The sequence below is a fragment of the Perca flavescens genome, chromosome 19 (assembly GCF_004354835.1).
Source record: "Perca flavescens isolate YP-PL-M2 chromosome 19, PFLA_1.0, whole genome shotgun sequence".
Classification (NCBI taxonomy): Eukaryota; Metazoa; Chordata; class Actinopteri; order Perciformes; family Percidae; genus Perca; species Perca flavescens.
In genome coordinates this window covers 23,682,731-23,703,548 of record NC_041349.1, presented here as the reverse complement: position 1 = coordinate 23,703,548, position 20,818 = coordinate 23,682,731, and the positions used below count along the sequence as shown (strand labels likewise).

At 41.8% G+C, this 20,818-nt stretch overlaps 1 protein-coding gene across 1 annotated transcript in view; it reads right to left on the bottom strand.

The window, feature by feature from the left end:
• plcb3 (phospholipase C, beta 3 (phosphatidylinositol-specific)) overlaps positions 1–20,818 on the bottom strand; it is a 58,655-nt gene that overhangs the window by 28,007 nt on the left and 9,830 nt on the right. Inside the window, exon 2 of the mRNA XM_028564731.1 lies at positions 15,972–16,058. Within this exon, the coding sequence (XP_028420532.1) occupies positions 15,972–16,058 (87 nt within the window). The remainder of the gene's footprint in view (positions 1–15,971; positions 16,059–20,818) is intronic.

Below are 20,818 nucleotides of genomic sequence, written 5' to 3'. Positions count from 1 at the left end.
CCTATCCCCTCTCGGACTTGCCATTTAAGACGTCTTTAAGTTATTTTAAATATTTAGGCATTTGTGTAACCAGAAACTACTCGGATTTGTTCAAATGTAATTTCTCCCCTCTGCTTGCTCGACTGACTCAAGACTTCCACCGCTGGTCTCTCATACCTTTATCTCTGGCTGGCAGGATAAACTGTATTAAAATGAATGTGCTTCCCAAATTCCTCTATCTATACCCCTCTTTATTCCAAGACATTTTTTCCACTCACTCAACAGCTTGATCTCTCAGTTCATATGGAACAAAAAACCTCCCAGAATTCAAAAAGACACTCTACAAAAACCCAAAGAAATGGGTGGACTAGCACTACCAAACTTTGTATGTTATTACTGGGCTGCTAACATTCGATCTATACTGCACTGGTATCACATTAACAATCAGCCTCCACCGTGGCTGCAGATTGAGGCTGCCTCATGTGGCTCCTCCTCTCTAATGTCCCTTTTGTGCCTCCCCCTGACATTATCACCAGTATCTTATTCCAGTAATATTATAGTAAAGAACTGTCTCAAGATCTGGACTCAATTGAAACGCCATTTGGGGTTACAGTCAATCTTTCTTTTATCCCCTGTGCACTCTAACCCTCTGTTTATTCCCTCTATCAATGATCAGGCTTTCGCAGCCTGGGAGGATCATGGGATTGTATCTGTCAAACATCTTTACATTGAGGGAATATTTGCATCTTTTGACCAACTAGTGGGTGTATTCAAATTACAGAGATCCCAGTTCTTCAGGTATTTGCAAGTCAGAGACTTTGCTCACAATCGCTTCCCTGGTTTTCCTGCTATTCCTCCTTCTACTTTGATTGACACTATTTTAAATATTAACCCCTACCTCAAAGGTTCCATCTCAGAGCTCTACTGCACTCTCCTTACACACCAATCCTCGTCCTCTGATAGACTGCGCACCATCTGGTCCGAGGACCTTAATATAGAGATAGAGCCTGAGGTCTGGCAGTGTGCTCTGAAATGGGTCCATGCTTCATCTATTTGCGCCCGGCATGGGGTTTTGCAGTGCAAAGTAATTCATAGAGTTCACTGGTCTAAAAGCAAACTAACTCGCATTTACCCGGGCACCGATCCGAATTGCGATAAGTGTCACTTAGGACCAGCTAACCTCAGTCACATGTTTTGGACCTGTCCCGCTCTCTCTCGGTTCTGGAATTCTGCATTTGTCTCACTCTCGGCCATCACATCTACCAAAGTCCTCCAATCACCATTAGTAGGCCTGTTCGGTGTCTTACCCACTACCAACCCTCTGCCATCCTACTTCACTGAACTGGTGGCTTTTCTCACATTATTAGCAAGGCGTGTCATTCTGATGCACTGGAAGAGCCCGTCTCCCCCCTCCCACGCCCATTGGATAAGGGATGCCTTATCCTTTATGAAATGAGAGAAAATCAAACACTCCCTCCGTGGCTCCAATGAAAAATTTGTAAAGATTTGGCAACCCTTTCAGGAGCATGTCCAGTCCCTCCGGCTGGATGCTCCCCCCACTGGCTAAACAACACCCTGTTCTGCACCTTCTTGTGACTCCTGGCTGGCTCACGTTCTCTCCCTGTACTAGCAGCACACAGTTTGTCTCGTCTGTGAGTGTCTATTAAGTGTTTTTTTTATTTTTATTTTATATTTTATTTATTAATTTCTTTTATTTATTTATTTATTTTCGTTTTGACTTTTTTTTTCCAATTGGTATTATGTGCTTCCAGGTTTGTGATTTTGTGTGGGTATTGACGAAGTTTATCCTCTTATTTTAAGTAACACCACTTTGTTATTAGTGCTTACCTCACCTCATTCGATGGTCTGTTGCACCTTACTCACTCAGATGTATATAAGGGTCTGTGTCTGTTCTTTTTGTTGAAAACTCAATAAATAAATCATATTTAAAAAAGACTATCAGCTCCACACAACTCTTTGTTGGTTTATGTAGTGAATTAAATACCTGACAAATCCATATTGGGTGCTGAATGTAGCTTCTCTATCTTATCATCACCAGCAATGGTTATTATAGCAAAAATCAAATCATTTTAGCATAGCATGTTTTTTTTTTTGAGTATAGGTTTAGTCAAAAACACGGCTGTAGACAGCACAGGATGCTCAGTAACCTGGATGAGTTGTTTAAATGCCACAGTATCCCAGTGTCTATTGGACTACTCCAAATAGTATATTTAAGTTTCTTAAAACCAAGATAAGGGCTTATCCTGCTCTCTGAAATGCTATGTTTCAAAAAACATAACTAGGATACTCAAGAATTGGGATCCAAAAGGAATAACAGTTTGCAAACAAACTCTCATTGATGCAAAAATCCAATACATCCACAAGTATGGATGGGAATCGAAAACCGGTTCCAATCATTCGTAATCGTATGCCTCAGAGCTTATTGATTCCTTTCTATCGATGCCGGCATGTTTCACATTTCACACAGTTGCGCATTTCAGAACAATTACTTCAAACTCATGCATCTATGCTCCTGAAAACCTGCAACAAGAGGAGTCATGGTGGAGAGGAAGAAGTGGTCCAAGGTGTGGCTTCATTTCACGAAAAAAAAAGAACAGTACTGCTAGCTTGTAATGTCTGCAAAATGATCATTTTAAGTAAGGGTGGAAACATAAGCAATATGCTGAAACATCTTTTTATGCAACATGGGAAGGCATTTATTTGACATGCCGAGTGCCACTGCTTTATTATCGAAGCAAAATATGTTATGTATGTATGCATTATAACAACATTAGCAACACACAGGCAGGCTTAGCAGATTTTTTTTCTTTTACTAAGAAACCCTGAAATGAAAACAAATGCTGTACTAATATTCTCTCATTTCATCTACACCGTGTTCAGGCTCAGAGATAAAAAGTTGCGTTTAAGCTAAAAACGCACTTTTTTTAATATTGCTTTAAATAAAATCATGATTTCTGACAGTATCCTTCGGATTCGAATCTTGCTGCAGTTGCGTGCATAGGTGGTTTTTGCTTCAACAATTGCTAGCAGGTTAGTCTATATTTAAACATAAAGTACAGTAAATGTTAATGTGCTTTGATTAGGCCCTCGTTCACTTACTCCTTTCCTTCCTTCATTTCTTTCATTGACTCTTGACTTCCCCTCCTCCCTCCTGCCTTGTCACTTTTGTTTTATTGTCTTAAGAAGGGAATATGAAAGGGCAACTAAACAATCACCATAGCGCCACTCCTTTCCTGTGACGCGCCTGTGTGTGTCTGAAAGATCACCACGGCTAAATATGCCTCGAATGACCAATCACGGCTCCTATCAAATAACACATGATGACGGCATATAGGAAACCGATCCTCCTGCATACACACACACACACACACACACACACACACACACACACACACACACACACACACACACACACACACACACACACACACACACACACACACACACACACACACACACACACACACACACACACACACACCAAACTGCCAATCAGTGGAGAGGAAAGGAGAGGAGAGGAGAGGAGGCCTTGACAGAAGAAGACTTTAAAGGAAACATCGGAGAAGTAGAACAAAGAGACCTTCAAACTGTTTTATGGCCGCGATGGGACAGTTGGCAAGGTGTTTAGAGAAAGAGAAGGAGGGGAACACTTAATACCCCTGTAAACACAGGACAGCTCTATAACTGTCCATGTGGCCTCGTAATATTCCGTTTGCATATATCAATGAGATACTGCTCTCCCTGTTCTACCCCCATCCACTATCGCTCCCTCATTTATTGGTTTGTCTCTCTCTCGTTCTTTGTCTGTCCTCCTCACTTAGTTGTTTCATATTTCTGTGGTGTGGAGAGGGCGAAAATGAAGAGAGTAAACATTTTAAGCCACTTAGCTGACAGACTGATCCAGAGAGCAGTTAAATATCACAATCTACACAAAGAAGAAGAAGTGCTGAAAAGATGGAAAAGGAAACAATAAAACACAAAAGAGAAATGAAGTCCAAATGTGCGAGGAAGGAAAAACCTCATCATTTATGAAAGGAAAAGCAAAAAGAAGATGAACATCAATAAAATTAACACACACGCAAAACAACCAAGGCATACCAAATGTCTCAAAGCGCAGAAGTGGGCCAAACGCATAGAAACTCACACAAAACAAAAATAGTTGCTGGAATCATAAATCTCTCACAAAACACAAACACACAGAGATCAGTTGGGCGGGGGGGGGACTTACAACACAAACCTGCATGCGCAGCTGCCAGCAGGCCACACACACACACACACACACACGACAGGAAGATCGTTGAGTCGATGAGTGTGTTTAGTTTAGAGCAATAGTTCAATGCTTTGGGAAATATGTTTTTCACTTTCTTGCTGAGAGTTACACAAGAAGTTCAATATCAATCCGTCCACTAAATGTAAAACTGGGATTATATAAACTACTTTATTTGGAGGTGAAACAGAGATTGAGTGCACAAGAATGTTGGTAATAATCCCTCATTGCACAGGAAAACTATGGCAAGTAGTAGGTCAAAGCTGAACCGGAAAGTCCGTCTGGGAACTGTGACCGATGTTTTAAAGAGACAGTTGAGGTAACAGTGGGATTCATTTGCCCCATCTCTGCTCCAAATAAGTTAAACTAACCTGAAAGTCTTTTTACAACCTGTTTGATCAACTGACTGCATGTTTTTTTTTCCTGCCCCGTCTGCCTTTCGCAATTAATTTGGAAAATACAGTGTTATAAATGGTTGAGATGATGGATAAAACTCAAAAAATAAGATTGTGATAAACCAGAACTATCTTTAAAAGTTTGATTTCTCAGCCGCTCATACACACAAGGTGAAGTTTCATTAGCTGAGCAGAGAGATTAGTAGTAAACACTCACCCAGAAACACACATGTACGAGGAAGCATCTGCTTAGACAATGGATTCGATACCAGTGCAGTGTCTCAGTTCTTCATACAGTGCAGAACTGAATGTCTACGAGTGTTTGTGTGTGTGTGTGTGTGTGTGTGTGTGTGTGTGTGTGTGTGTGTGTGTGTGTGCGCGTGCGTGCGCGAGAGAGACAGAGAGTGAAAGTGAAGACTGCCATGTGCACTAACCGATAATGTCAACAGAAAATGAAACGTGTGTTTGAGCGAAGTAAAAAAACCAGAAGAGAGGAGAAAGAGGGAAGCTGTCACATTATCGACTGACACACTCAACTTCCCCTGCCACCGCTCACTGGGAGTGTGTGTAAAAGAATGACCTCCTGCGCCAGTGGATGTGTGTGTGTGTGTGTGTGTGTTATGTAAACCCCTTGTTCCAAGTTAATTCCTTGTGGATGTCTGCACTTGAGCCACGGCGATAATCTCTATTAGATCTTTACTTATACCTGCCAACAATCGTTCTACTTACAATTCAGCTGGCACGCACACACACACGCACACACACACACACACACACAAACACACTTTCAAGAGGGTGCTACTACATTAAAATGATTTTAGCTTGGAGATTTGCTGCTTTTCTCTATTTTATCTAATTGTAAATTAGATAAAATTAGAATATGTTGACACAGTAGGCCCGTGTTGTCATGCAGTTACGCTCAGTATATACATTCTAGCATCTACAACACATAACCCCCTTGCTAAAAAAAACACAAATTTACAGTTTTTTTTTTATGGCTTAAACAAACCAGATATAACTATAATTAGTGAGCTTTGGGATGATTATTTAACCTTTGGACTGTGCAAGCTCCCCCTGCTTCCAGTCTGTACGCTAAGCTAAGCTTGTTGTCTCCTGCCTGAATTTCTATAGTTTATCGCGATTAATCGCATGTTTTATCACATGATTAAAAATTCTATTATTTTGCATTTCAGCACTGTTTTTAAATACATATTAACAATTGAAAGCAATTCTTACCAGTGTATATTGATTGTGAATCAAATGAATGCAAAGAATTTTTGATTTTAAGATTTGTATTTGTTTATTATTTATTTATTTACTGTAAACAAAAGAAAAATGTGTGAATCTAGTCACACATCTGAATCGAGAGTCAATATTAGGGTTGGGTATTTTTTTTCGATACCGGTGCTAAAGCGGTACTTTTTAAACAGTACCGGTACCTTAATGGTGCCTGAACCGATACTTTAAGAAAGTAAAAAAAAGAAGGGTACTAAACAACAGTTGGCGACATTAAAGAACAGCTTGTTTATTGCTAAGGCCATATGGTCAAAATTAAACAATTTAATAATAATGTAATAACTATAACAATAACTTATTTCACTAGTAATTTGCTGTTGAATGACAAAAACAACCACCAGACAGGAAAAGGGCATTTAACAATAACGTTGAATGCACCACGAGGCTGTAGGTTACCAGTTTCATTGAACGCACTGTCTGTATAAACGGCAGCTGCAGATTGTTACATCCCGGTGTCGGAATCCTCTACAGTGAAATACAGACAAACTTTACACCGTTTAGTGTCAGCTGTCAGCATTGTAACAGTGTTTATCGCTGCACAGTACAGCAATGTTCCTGTTGCCTGTAACGTCTGTTTCAGAGCATCAGAGAGAAGTGCAGGTATATCAGTGGCACCAGAATGAGGCACCAAAATCTGCGTTGCTATTTGGTCCGGTAGATACCGGTTGTTGAGGCACCGGCAATTAGCACTCTCCAAAACAGTGCTTTGCCTGAGCCCGCTAGCATCAACCTGAGTCACGTTAACTGTACCATGCTTAGCTCGTAGGTGGTAGCTCAAGCATGACGTACTTCGGTGATATTTTAATTCTGCTTTACACAATGTGCATATGGCTTTCGACCCGTCCGGGAGTTTTGGAAAATAAAAAGCGCCATTCAGAATTGTGTTTCTGCTGTCTTTCTCCATCATGCCTGCAGCAGCAGGATGACTTACGAGGAAGTATGGCAAAGTGCGGCAAAGGGTCAAAATAGTAGCCTGTTAGGCACGACGCGAAGCCGAGTGAAGTGAAAATAAATTAATAAATGGCGGCATGCGATTAAAAAAAATTAACGCGTTATGCTCTGCCCTTAATCGCATCGCGATTAACGCGTTAATGCTGACAGCCCTATTAAAAACCCAAACCACTCGCAGCACTTTTTTTCTCCTACTGGACTGAAACAGTTCAAATCACTTTTACCTCCAGCAACTCCAGGAAGTATTGTATGTGGTGACACTGGAGCACCCCCCTAGGGTGTTTGTTAAACTCACATCACAGGTAATACCTGACACACTAGATTACATCTTTGTGGTTTGTGTGTGTCCCGCCCCTCAATCTGGCCAAGGTATGTGAAATCAATTCCACATAATTAGAGTCTAATTTGGACTTCTGTTGCAACTTAATTACATCCCTGGGGGCAAATGTCTAAAAGCACAGGAGCTATTGACATAACCTGTAGGTCCAGGCCTTAAAGTAGGAAGGAGGGAAGAAAGGAAGGACTGGAGGAAGGACAGAAGGAGAGAGAGAGGAATTCAGAGAAAAGGGGAAATGTGTAGGAGGAGGAGGGGGTGGGGGAGGGGGGGGGCAACAAAATTCCCTAGAACCCCTATCTCCCTGTCTGAGTAACTTCCTGCCCACTTTCCCACGCCAAGAGAGAGAATGAGCGAGATTAAAAGTGTTGTTACAAGAAATCAAAGAGCAATAACTCTGGTAGGAAGGGACCATGTGAGAAAATGCATTGATGAGAGGAGGAAGAAGAAGATGAAAGGAGCAAAAGGGAGGGATGGAGAAAGAGAAGAAGAGAAAATTGAGATAGCGAGGTGGCAGACAAAGAGCAAAAAAAGAAGAAGATGGAGAGCAGCGAGGGAGGAAATGTCATCCTTCAGTTTACACTAGTTTACACTCGCTGTCACGGGGTGACAGCGAGACACGGCGAAGTAAAAGGGGGGAGAGAAAGTAAAATTGAAGGTGGATTAGCCGTGTAGAAACAGGTCAGGAGCCAACAGCAAAAGTGATAAAGAAAGGATGGCCAAAGTAAAACAGAGCGACGGCGGGGGATTAGCCATTGGCAGGTGAGGCTGCGCTCCGCCAGGACAACCTTAAATCAAACGTCTGTTTATTGGAAACGGCATTTCACCTGACAAATCATCGGTGCTGGCAACAGCGGTATGGAAAATGATTGCAGAAATGTTCTTGAACAGGGAAACAAGGTGCCATGACTAATATCTGGGCAGGTTAGCCCTGTTTGGCCATGTAGTAGTGACCAGGCTTTACACTGTGTTGCTCTTTAAAACCAACTTGGAATCGTTTAAATTTTTTTTTGATTCCATCGGAATGGTTTCTTTATTGGAATCGTTGGAAGATTTGGTTTCAAATCTGATCATCGTTTCCAAATTTAACATGCGCAAGTTTTGGCAGTGGCCAGGGGGCTTGTTGTGTTACCGCTGTGGAGCACAGTAAGCTGCGCTCTAATTTTTTATTAATTTAATTTATACTTTTTATTGATCCCCAGTGGGGAAATTACAATTTTACAAGTTTGTTACACACAGGCCTGACACACACACACACACACACACACACACACACACACACACACACACACACACACACACACACACACACACACACACACACACACACACACACACACACAGTGAAATGGATGATGGGGACAGAGATGTCAGAGTGAGTGGGCTGCCAGTGCTGGACCAGCGCCCTGAGCGGTTGGGTGGGGTAGGGTGCCTTGCTCAAGAGCACCTTGGCAGTGGCCAGAAGGGGAACTGGCATCTCTCCAGCTACCAATCCACACTCTGTACTTTGGTCCGTACAGGGACTTGAACCAGCGACCCTCCATTCCCAACCCAACTGAGCTACTGCCACCCCTCTACTGTAGTGTGGCTTTAGGTTACGTTGAAAAGAAGAAAAAAATACGGGGTAAAACTGTAAATCACCATTGAATCAAAATAAAACTTTCCTCTTATTTGTGGAATAAGAATGTGACCAGTTTCAACTCCACCCCTCAAAGAATCAAAATCGAGAATCTATAAGAACCGGAATCAAAAGGAAGAATCGGAATTAGAATCAGAATTGTTTAAATTAAAACGATGCCCAACCCTACCATTCTCTGTAACTCACATGTTTAATTTCCAAAGAAGTGAGTTAGTGTAAGATGGAGATTTGATTGACAAGAATAAAGAGGAAACCTCAGATACAGTGCAAGCACGTCAAAAACAGCATTGTAATCTGCAATACAGGGCCGGTTCACTATTCACTTTGCTCCAAGGTTTATCCTCTCTGAGGAATCCAGGGGTGATTTTTTTTCTCTAAACTGCGGAAAATTACAGCTGCAGTTTCCACAAAGGAACAATCTACAAACTGTTCAGTCTACTCCTTTAATCAACTTGTCGATGCTACATGATTGATGGCTTTAGTTTTGGCGTTTTTCCATTACATGGTACCTGCTCGACTCGCCTCGGCTCTACTCGACTCTACTCGCCTCGCTGTGCGTCCGTTTTCCATTGCAGATTTTAGTATCGCCTCAGCGTGGCTGGTCGTCATAGCGACTGCCGTGGGCGTGGCTTAGTAGCTTGCTTTTCCCATTGACATATCCCCGACGCATTTCCTGGTTCTCCGTCTCCGTAAACAACATGATATCAAAGAGATAGTTAACGTTTACTGCTCCAGATTTCTTTGTTTCTCTCACATATATATGACTCTAGAGTCGCTACTCGCTGCGGAGATAATTGCCGTCACTCTCTCTCTTCTCCCTCGCTCACTTCTCCCTCGCTCACTAGCTCCCCACACACACACATACGGCGACTCCACACACACACACATCACACATGCACACACCAGCGCACCAGTATAACCATCAGGCCACTTGTATGCTACGGAGAAAGCTCTGCGTGGAGCCTCCGGCAGCAAAAAAACACCGCTGGCTAAACTATTTAAGAATGCCGTCTCTCGCTAGCAATGCAGTGATCAGTGACGCTTCTTTCCGACCAATCAGCAGCCTGCAGGGTTTCACGTCACCTTCTCGGCTCGCCTCAGCTCGCTTGGAACCTCGACTGAGCAGGTACTAAAAAAAGTACCTGTTAGCAGGTACCAGGTACTTTTTTTCGTAATGGAAAACCAAAAAAGGCGAGTGGAGTCGAGGCGAGGCGAGTAGGTAACATGTAATGGAAAAGCGCCATTTGAGATCCCTTCCCAACCTCTTTAGAGAACCCTTTATTTATTTTATTTTATAACCTGTTATTTTAGCTCCAACAGTCTGTCCCTCTGCTAAATACTCAAAGCATCAAATTTAGATTGCAAATATAAAGAGGAGGTGGAGCATTTGGCTAGAAGACAGAAAAAGGACTCAAACAGCGGGCTTAGCAGGAGGGTGCAAGCATCTGTTGTAACAGATGTGTGGATTTGGGATGTGGATCTTGTGTAACCCTCAGCCACTGGCATGCACTTTGCCTCCAGTATTGGGGAATTGGTTTCCAGACTGGATACCATGGATCCTTAGGGGTCATTGAAGGGGTAGTCTCGCTTTGCCAGGCCTTCCTCCACAGCACTGCGGAGGAGGGTCTGGTGAGTCCACACAAAAAACGTGCTCTGGTTTATTGGCATTTCTTTAAACCAATCACAATCGTCTTGGAATAATAGATTTTTACTGTTTTGACTTAAAGATGAACACAATAAGACTATGTTAATGTCTACAATGATCAAGTTTTTCCTGGACAGGCAGGCATTAAAATGCCATTTATGCAGGAAATTCTGCTGCAACTTTATCAAATGAACGGTTTTCTGGAAACTGGTGAAATATGCACTGTTTAATTAAAGCAACCGCTTGGAACCAACCTGCCTTTGGACTGCATAAATTAGCAGTGTGGGAGTATTATTCTCCAAGGTGCTACATCAAACAGCATCAACTGTGTTACACTAACACTTGGCGAGGCCTGTATGTTATGTTACGGAGTCGCGCTGTCATTACTTTTAAATATTTTTTATGAAATCCAACCTCGATTTATGCCCGCAGAACACCCAAAGCAACGATAACTCGTATAAATCAAAAGAGCGTAGCTGCACCTCAGTAAGATAAAGTGAACTCTTCCAACTGCAAATGTATTGGAGATCATGTTAATAACAACTTTAACACAAAGTGCAAAGAGTGGACAGATTTAAAGAGTCGGGAATGAAAAGGAAGAACAGTGAGTAAAAGGGAAAGAAAAACAGTGGAGACTGGTGCATGGTGGGGTGTGTGGCCCTCACTGCCAAGCCACTGTGTGTGTGTGTGTGTGTGTGTGTGTGTGTGTGTGTGTGTGTGTGTGTGTGTGTGTGTGTGTGTGTCAGTCGGTTGTTATCGCCTCTGACTGAAGCATTATGGGAAATTCTGCGCTCTGAGTTCACACACACACTAACACACTTCAGAGGTCTTTTAAGCCGAACCTCTGAACATTACACAAAGATGGAGAGAGGGAGATAACACAGAGAAAAGGATAAAGGAAGGGAGGAGAGGAAGGGAAGGGAGAGATGTCAAAGATTATCACAGAAGGATGGAGAAGGCACAGCTGACCGGCAGAGCAGGAAGAATACTGCTCTCAAGAAAGGGAGCGTGAATGATGTTCCAAAGAAAAGGTGTCAGGAACGAGACAGAAACAAATGAAACATTGGAAGAAGAGAGAAATATAGATAGAGTTATTTAAAGGAAAATGTTAAACAAAGATGAAAGGTGACAGGAAACAGATGGAGATAAGTGAAAGGAACGAGAATAGACGGTGGATGGGACGAGGAGGAGCACCTGGAGAAAAGGTGAAAGGACACATATTCAGATGGATGTACAAAAGGGAGGAGGAAAGGATATGATATAAACCAGATTTAAAGAGGACATTTTGTAAATTCAAGACTGAAAGAGAAGGTGAGAAGAGAGAGGCAAGTGGTTCAAATAACGTCAGAGAGGAATAAATGATTGGGGCAAGAGAAAAGGCTGGAGCAGTGCTTCTTCAGGTTGCATGTAGGGGGATTTTTGAAATTATATTGAATTGCAGGTGTGGAAAAATATTTGATTGAAAAAAGGAACACGCCGACTTATTGGGACTTTAGCTTATTCACCGTATCCCCCAGAGTTAGAGAAGTCCATACCCTTTCTGAGAATATAGTTCCCAGTATGTATACGGTTAGAAGGTGGCTGTGTCTCATGTGACCTTGTTATTTGTACACGCTGTACGCTACGCTATGTAAATAGGAACATGTTGGCGTTATTTAGTCACTTATTGGGAGCAGTAGGCTAGTTGGAACCGGTTAACTCCAGGGTCTGGGCTAAACTAGGCGTCAGACAGAGTTACAACACGCACGGAGATGAGAAGGGTATGTATGGACTTCTCTAACTCTGGGGGATACGGTGAATAAGCTAAAGTCCCAATAAGTCGGCGTGTTCCTTTAAATACCCAGGGTTTCTGCAGGTTTCACCAAATCAAATTTAAGACTTTCAAGACATTTTTAAGACCATTATGAATGAAATTTAAGACCTATATCTATTATTATAGCTATTATGCATAGGCCCATTCTAAATAAAATGCAATGTCAGTGCTGAGTCCTTCTCACCTTGATAAACAAAGTGATACTTTCTACCCTCTCATCTCAAGTTGAAAAAAAATAAGTTCTAAAGACTTTTTGGTTATAGACTTTTGGACGTCCTCGCATGTCTTTGCCAAGGATTTAAGAATGACTCCAGTTCCACTCACTGACCGTGAAGACCCTGAATTTTTACAAAGCAGACACAATACATCTTGATCACCTCCGGATGGAAAGAATCCCACTGTGTCTTTCTCTGAACACTGTATCGCTTGACATGAAAAGTAAAAAGAAGAGCACTGGAGATCAAATATTTTTGGGTACCTCTATTCAGAGAAATGGGTTCCATCCAGAATACCCTTGTCATCTGTGTAAAAGCGTATTAACTGATCTCATTAATAATAGCTGGATATCTGTGTTGCCGTGTCCTCTTTCGGTTCAGCTCTGGTTTGAAATCTCCAGGGGAGCCACAACGCTGATTTAAAGCTACAATGGGATCACAGAAATCACTGAAATAGGACTTCTGTAAAGCCACGGTCCATATTTAGATCTATAAATTCAGTTTATTTCCACTTTAGAACAGTGCAGAGAATGGAGAGAGTGGAGGACACGTTTCCCCGTTTCATTCCCATTTCTACTGTCCAGATTTTATAACCAGTTTTAAATCTGCGTCATTTTAGAAACTTAATACACAGAAAAGTTGAAGAAACGGACGTCACAGCACTGGCCCTACAGTTTAACTGACAAGTGATCTCTGGCAAGCGTAGTTCAAAAACACCACAGCATTGACTAATGGAGCTTTTTGGACTTTTAAATGTTGTAAAAATGGACAAAAAAGGATTAGCATTATTTGTCACTGCCTGACTCCTTTTCTACATGTCTAAATACCCACATTTCCCTGTCATTGGCCTTGGTGGGCTGAATATTTTTAGGCTTATTCTAGCTTTTGTGGCCAACAGCAAGCTGAATTCCCGCTACTGAAGCATAGTGGCCACAATCCAGCTCAGTCACGCCAACAATAACAAAGATGAAACGCCCTAAGTAAGTAAGTAAGTAAAGCCAAACACTGCAGCACATGAGGCAACTGTGGTGACACTGGGACTTTATCCTAGCATTTCCATGTAGGCACCCGGAAGAGGACTTAAAAATTGTAGTTTTATATTGAATGTGACATGGCAGTATTATGACAGTTTAAGAGATATTTCACATAAGTTCCTGTAATAGGCTCAAAGGGGTTTCTCTGCAGTTTTCTGTCTCTCTTACCATCTCCTGTTCTCTTTTTGTTACCCATACCACTAAACAACCTGTTGCTGTTCTTTATAAAGCTGTTTGCAGTCGTCTGTGGAGTGGAGTGTGGAGCGGCTTCATCGTCACGATGAAAAGATTCAATGCCTGACGGTCTGACTCCTCGCTAAACAGTGTCACAGCTGCACCTCGGGCGACAAATGGCCCATTAACGTAACGCCGCGCACGCACACACGCGTGTGCAGGCATCAGGATAAAATGAGTATTTCAAGCCTCCGTGTTTTATGTGAATGCATGAACACAGGCTGACACGTGCAGACAGACAGCATGATGTGTGCTCTGGCCCAGATACACACGCACACAGACACACACACACACACACACACACACACACACACACACACACACAGCAGTGATAATATTGGCTATCAACAGGTCATTCCATACATGCCTTTTGGATAAATAGAAAGCCAGAAATAAAAAAGAGGGTCAGTGTGTGTGTGTTTGTAAGAGAGAGAGAGAAGATGAAAAACATAGAGAGAGATTGGGATGGGAGGCATGGGGAGGTGGAGTGAGTTAATTGGGCTGCTTTGAAATGTCATTTGATCCAACAGAAGCATCACAGAATGTTCTGACCAGGCCAACATCACACAGAAATACAGTAATATATATAATATATATATATATATATATATATATATATATATATATATAACTCAGCAAAAAAAGAAACGTCCTCTCACTTTCAACTGCTTTTATGGGTAACATGCATAAAACTTTGTATGAACATAAAACAAATTCAACTACTAAGAACTAAACAGAACAGCGTTTCAAAGACATGTAACTAACAGAAATGGAAAAATGTGTCCCTGAACAAAGGATGGTCAAAATCAAAAGTCACAGTCAGTCTCTGGTGTGGCCACCAGCTGCATTACGTACTGCAGTGCATCTCCTCCTCATGGACTGCACCAGGTTTGCCAGTTCTTGCTGTGTGATGTTACCCCACTCTTCCACCAAGGCACCTGCAAGTTCCTTATTATTTCTGGGGGGCATGGTTCTCGCCCTTACCCTCTATTCCAACAGGTCCCAGACGTGCTCAAAGGGATTGAGATCCGGGCTCTTCGCTGGCCATGGCAGAACACTATCTTTCCTGTCTTGCAGGAAATCGTGCACAGAATGAGGCATTATCATGCTGGAGGGTCATGTCAGGATGAGCCTGCAGGAAGGGTACCACATGAGGGAGGAGGATGTCTTCCCTGTAACGTTCTGCAACTTTTGATTTTGACCATCCTTTGTTCAGGGACACATTTTTCCATTTCTGTTAGTCACATATCTGTGAAACATGGTTCAGTTTAGTTCTTAGTAGTTGAATTTTGTTATGTTCATACAAAGTTTTACGCATGTATGTTGGCTGAAAATAAAAGCAGTTGAAAGTGATAGGATAGTTTCTTTTTTTGCTGAGTATATATACATATATACGCATACCATAGATGGACAAATGAATGGTCGATAATAGATTAAAGGTTGAGAGGAGACAGATGAAGAGAGGTTTGCTTTGTATATGGGATTAAAATAAAACACCTTTATTACATCTGCACATCTCAAAACCCTACATCCTGCTACGGCTAATCACGTCAGCTAAATGCCTAAAATCCAATCTTACTAAACTAATGGCTTAAGCGCAGCCACCAAAAGACATGGCGGGGAGGGTGGAAGTATGGGTGGATGGAGGGAAAAAGATGGAGGGCTAAAAGGATGAAGACCACAAAGACATCAGGGAGAAGGAGGAACAGGGGGGAGGAGGAGGCAAACAAGGCCGGGACAAATTGATAAAAGCCATTTTGGTTGAACTAATGGACTGGATGGAACCACAATAAGAGACAATGAGACACAAAGAGAGAGGAAGAAGAACCAACTATTTAGAAAGACGATGGAAGAAGAAGAAGATATGTGGTAGACTTCAAATAAACAAATAAGTGTAATGTCCATATTGGCACCACACCTATTGGTGCATTAAAAATCAATTGTGGTCTGCTATAGAGTGGCCCATTTGTATATGATCACTGTTTTTGTGAATACTTTGTGAGTCCATTTGGCCAACTTTGAAACCAACCTGTGTGTGTGTGTGTGTGTGTGTGTGTGTGTGTGTGTGTGTGTGTGTGTGTGTGTGTGTGTGTGTGTGTGTGTGTGTGTGTGTGTGTGTGTGTGTGTGTGTGTGTGTGTGTGTCTTACCAGGTTGGATCCTCCAGTCCAGTAGAGAAAGAATCCATCTGGGTCAACTTTCAGGGTTACCAGGGTGGGGGGCCCGCTGTTGGGCTCCTAGACATCAACAGAAATAGAGATGTTAGAGGGACTAACAATAACATCCATCACTCTCTAAATCCTATCCAAAGTCATTGCTGGTGTCTGGGAACATGGCCATATTGTTACAGCGATGTCTGACTGGGTCAAAAAACAAGTGTTCAGATGATGAGTTTAGCTGTATCATTATCTAAAGCACTTTATTAAGAGGGATAACTGAAAGTGAGCACATCTGAAATGTCACTGTAATCCCTCACTGCACAACTGTAAAGTACGATAGGTCAAAATGGACCAGGAAGTTCTGTAAATTGTGAGGGATGAGAACTTAGAAATTGGGGACAAAATGTATCATTTGCTTTCATTTTCTCTTCCAAATAAGTTCGATCAGATCGTCTTCTTTCTCAAGCAGTCCGACAACTTTGTAGCAATGTGTATTTGAGCAATTAACTTGGTGACTGCAGGTTAAGGTTGTCGCATTTCATTCAAAATTAGAACTACTGTACGAAACATTAGAGAAAAACGGTCATTCAATCTGTAATGATCTGTTGGGTTTCTGTGCATGTGTGGTGCAACAGCTGTTTTGATGCAGAAAAACCACACAGTTTTGCCAGCATGAAGATGGAAGCCTGCATCAACATGTCATTAGCGTCATCATTATGGGGTTATACGCAAAATATCATGACCGCATATGTAAACACACACATCTACTGGCTCTGTAATTACAGTGGTAAGCGGCCATACTCCGGTCCAACAGACAAACATACTGTCCAGACATCCTGGGAAACAACGATGATGATCCAGATTGTTTGTTATTGCAGTGACAGATGACTCATGTACACATGTCATCATGAGCATCAATATCAGCATCATCATCGGCATCAGATGGGAAGAGAGAGAAAGATCCGCATGGCGACCCACACAAACTTTCCCACTGACATACCATAAGATAAAATGCAGTAAGTTCACAGAAACACAACACACTAACTAACCACATACATTTCCTAATATGGGATAGAACAAATCCAATGACTACTAAATGATTTTAACTAAGCCGATGGATGTGCATGCAAATATACGCACATTTAATAAGAGAATGCCTCATTTGCATAATTAAACATAACATTTCAGATAACTTGTAATACCAACATTGTCTTAAGTAATCAACTGGGAAAGGTTAATGTTGATATCTATTAGTTACATTATATACCTTATTAACCTGCAGTGTCTAACCTTTATTAGCTTATTATGCTAATTATTCAAATTGCCCAACATGCAACTTTTAGCAACCAAGCTTAATTTCATCCACTAGGCCTAAAAATGGCATTCCAATGATAAAAGTTAATAGGAAACAACATTTGTGGGTTTCATATGGGCCGTATGGGGATTTCCAGTAGACTAATAGTTCCGTGTTTACCACATGAAATTGAAAAATTTTGAATATTTGAATAATTATTCAAGACGGAATGATTTCAAATTCTGCATAACAAACACGATCTAGCATAAAATAATTGATATAAATTAATAAATTACATGCTTGGCTTAAATAGAGGGATACAAAACATTGGTAGGTTGTAAAACAGGTATCTTCAGACAGAGCCAGGCTATCTGTTTATCCATTTTTATGCTCACGTTAAGCTAACAATGCTTGTCATCTATCTCTCTGCAAGAAAGCAAGTAAGTGTATTTCCCTAAAGGTTGAACTATTCCTAAAAGAAGTCTCCTCAGCTTTAACTTTTGTCTCATTCCCAGGAAATGCACCTTTGTTGTGCATTTTAAGCCGAACATACCTTGAGTTTAGGCTCCAAAGTCGGCTAACGGAGAAGGAGATAGCAGGAGAGGTGAATGTTTGGGTTGGGAGAAGGACAGAAAGAACACAGAGAGGAAAAGAGAGAAGAGTTTGAGAGAGAGAAAGATGGGAGAAAAGATGGATAGGAGAAGGATTGGGGGTGGGGGCGGAGGTTGAAAAAGAGAAGGAAACAAAAATGTCAGGAGTAGAAGAAGAGAGCATGAGATCAAAGTCCAACCACATCATGAGACCTTAATAAGCCACAGTAAATGTAGTCTTTTTAAAGAGAGCATTCCTAACTTAGGTGATTATGAGACTACTTCTATACAGCAAGACACTCTGTAGCGCCAACCAGCTGGGAAGTTATCAGGATGTCTTCCTGTGCTTTAATATGACAGCTTAACTTTAACTTCAAATGTGAAGCCAACTGCATGATAAATCACTGAACTTGTGACCTGTGTTTACTCGCTGGAATCAGTGGAAAACTGTACAACTCCAATTTCACGCTGGGATTACCATCTAAAGCCTGTGACCTGATGTCAGATGCTCTTTTCAGCTGGTGGTTTGATGTAAACACTGAGCAGTTCTTTAACTTGCAGTGAAGCCTGTGAGCTTGCATATATTTGCACCTTTTTGTCTGCTAGGTTTGACTTTGTGAGACAACGGAACGTAATTTACAACACAAACTGGAAACAGCCAGTTTGGAAGGTGTCAGTCAGAGTGCTGAAAACATAACCAACGTCCATTCTCGTTAGCAGAGACAACCGTGCTTTCTATGAAATGATAATGCAAATCATTTGCAAATCAAATGCCTGGCTTGGGCGATGGAGGCAAATGAGACAGTTGTTGAAAATTCTAGGTAATCTTTGCTACAGTTGGTCAACACACACAAAAAAAAAAAAACCACACACACCCACACAAATCAAACCGTATGAGCACCCTAACATTACATTTTTTACAGCCATTTCATGCTCCATTACCCCTGCTAGGCAACATTATAATGTATGCAAAAATATCTTTATAATGTTGGATGAATACATTATGGAAGGCATTGCTATTTAGCAGAAAATAATTCTAATTTGTTAAGCAGAATGTGTATATGGTGCCAGTACTGGTTAGTTCCTAGTACAATGTGTTCAAATTGCCTCTGTAGAAATGAGGTGAATAAGGGGTCTCCTTCTCTTAACTTTGTTGATTAATTAACACATTAGACGGTTTATCCTCAACAGGCTCAGTTTATGTCACTAGTTCTCTTCTTCTTGACAATACACACTTTGCAGTATCGATGGGGAATTCCACTGTGACCGGACACAAAAATATAAAATTTACCAAGAGGAATGTGATCTATAGGCTCATGACCATGACATCTCCCATATAGTCTTAGACACACACACACACACACACACACACACACACACACACACACACACACACACACTTTGCATGTTCTGGCTGCTGAGTTTTACATACATGACAATTGCTTACTTTCACCATGACACACACATCTGATTCGCTCCACTCGGTCTATCTTTCTCTCGTTTCTTCCCATAAATTATCTTTCCATTTTATTTTTCCGTTTATTCACTCACTTCATCATCAAGTAATCGTTTAAATCAGGCAAAAATGTCAAATATGTGCTTCCGGCTATAAAACATGAACTCTCTCTCTCTCTCTCTCTCTCTCTCTCTCTCTCTCTCTCTCTCTCTCTCTCTCTCTCTCTCTCTCTCTCTCTCTCTCTCTCTCTCTCTCTCTCTCTCTCTCTCTCTCTCTCTCTCTCTCTCTCTCTCTCTCTCTCTCTCTCTCTCTCCAGATGCCCTGACCCTGACAAACACCGTCATTACCTGACCATAATGTCAAACACACACTCAGTGGACGGACCACCCTCTGAGGTCTTACATGGACAGACATTAGCTAATGAGCCCCACTTAAAAAAGTGCATGTAAAGAGACACACACATGGCTATTCTGCCTCTCTTCCTACAAACTGCCCTTTGTAAGTTGTATAATGTGAGTCAGGAGAAAGCCATTAGTCAGAGAAACTGATAAAAAGTGGCTGCTCAAAGTGCATCTTTGGTCTGTCATACTGTGTGTGTGTGTGTGTGTGTGTGTGTGTGTGTGTGTGTGTGTGTGTGTGTGTGTGTGTGTTCAGCGACAGCTTGCGGGAGTGGTGTGAGAAAGAGGGCCAGTGTGCACTCAGTGTGAGTGCGTCTGAGCTGCGGCTTTGGCAACGTGGTAAAAGTTGGTGACACTAGGTAACCTTTGGACTCCAATGAGAGAGAGAGGAGAGGAAAGAGTGGGGCCAGAGAGGGAAAATTAGCCATAGAATATAATACAAAAAGAAGGTAAATAAAGTTAATATTTAGTAGAGTGGTAGAGGGTATGTGGTGGATGGATTTATCCATATTCCAAGTAGGTACTGTAGGTGTGTTTACACTCTTGGTTAGTTTGTGAACCCCAAGGGGTAAGGTTGGGTTATGTCCGATCAGAACTAATTCAAACGACTACATCGGAAATCCAACATTTTTATACTTGTATAGGCAGGGAGGGGGGGGATGTGTGGGATTTCCCTCTTTCTGGTCTACATTTCCCTGCCTCTGCTGAATTATTTTCAAAGTGATCAATGCTACTTCACCAATAGACCATAGGCCCTATATTATATACCTAAAATAAAAAGTATTTTAAACAAAGTAAAGCGCTGTAATGTGAACACACTGAATGTATATAGCTGCTACAGAGCTCCGGGACGCCGGCTACCAGCGGCAGTTGTTTAGCCGCCAATAGGTGACTGTGAGCCGGCTACAGGCACCGCCAGATGACGGTCCTTTCAGGGGCCGTGGTAGTGGAGTTAAGCCAGAAAAAGTTAGCGTCATGCGGCGATGACAGTTAAGTTTAGGCACCAAAACGACTAGTTAAGTTTAGGAAAAAGAGTGGGGTTAAAATCACCGCGAGGTGAACTCCGCTCTCCGACTTGAAAATGCCGTGTTTTATGTTGA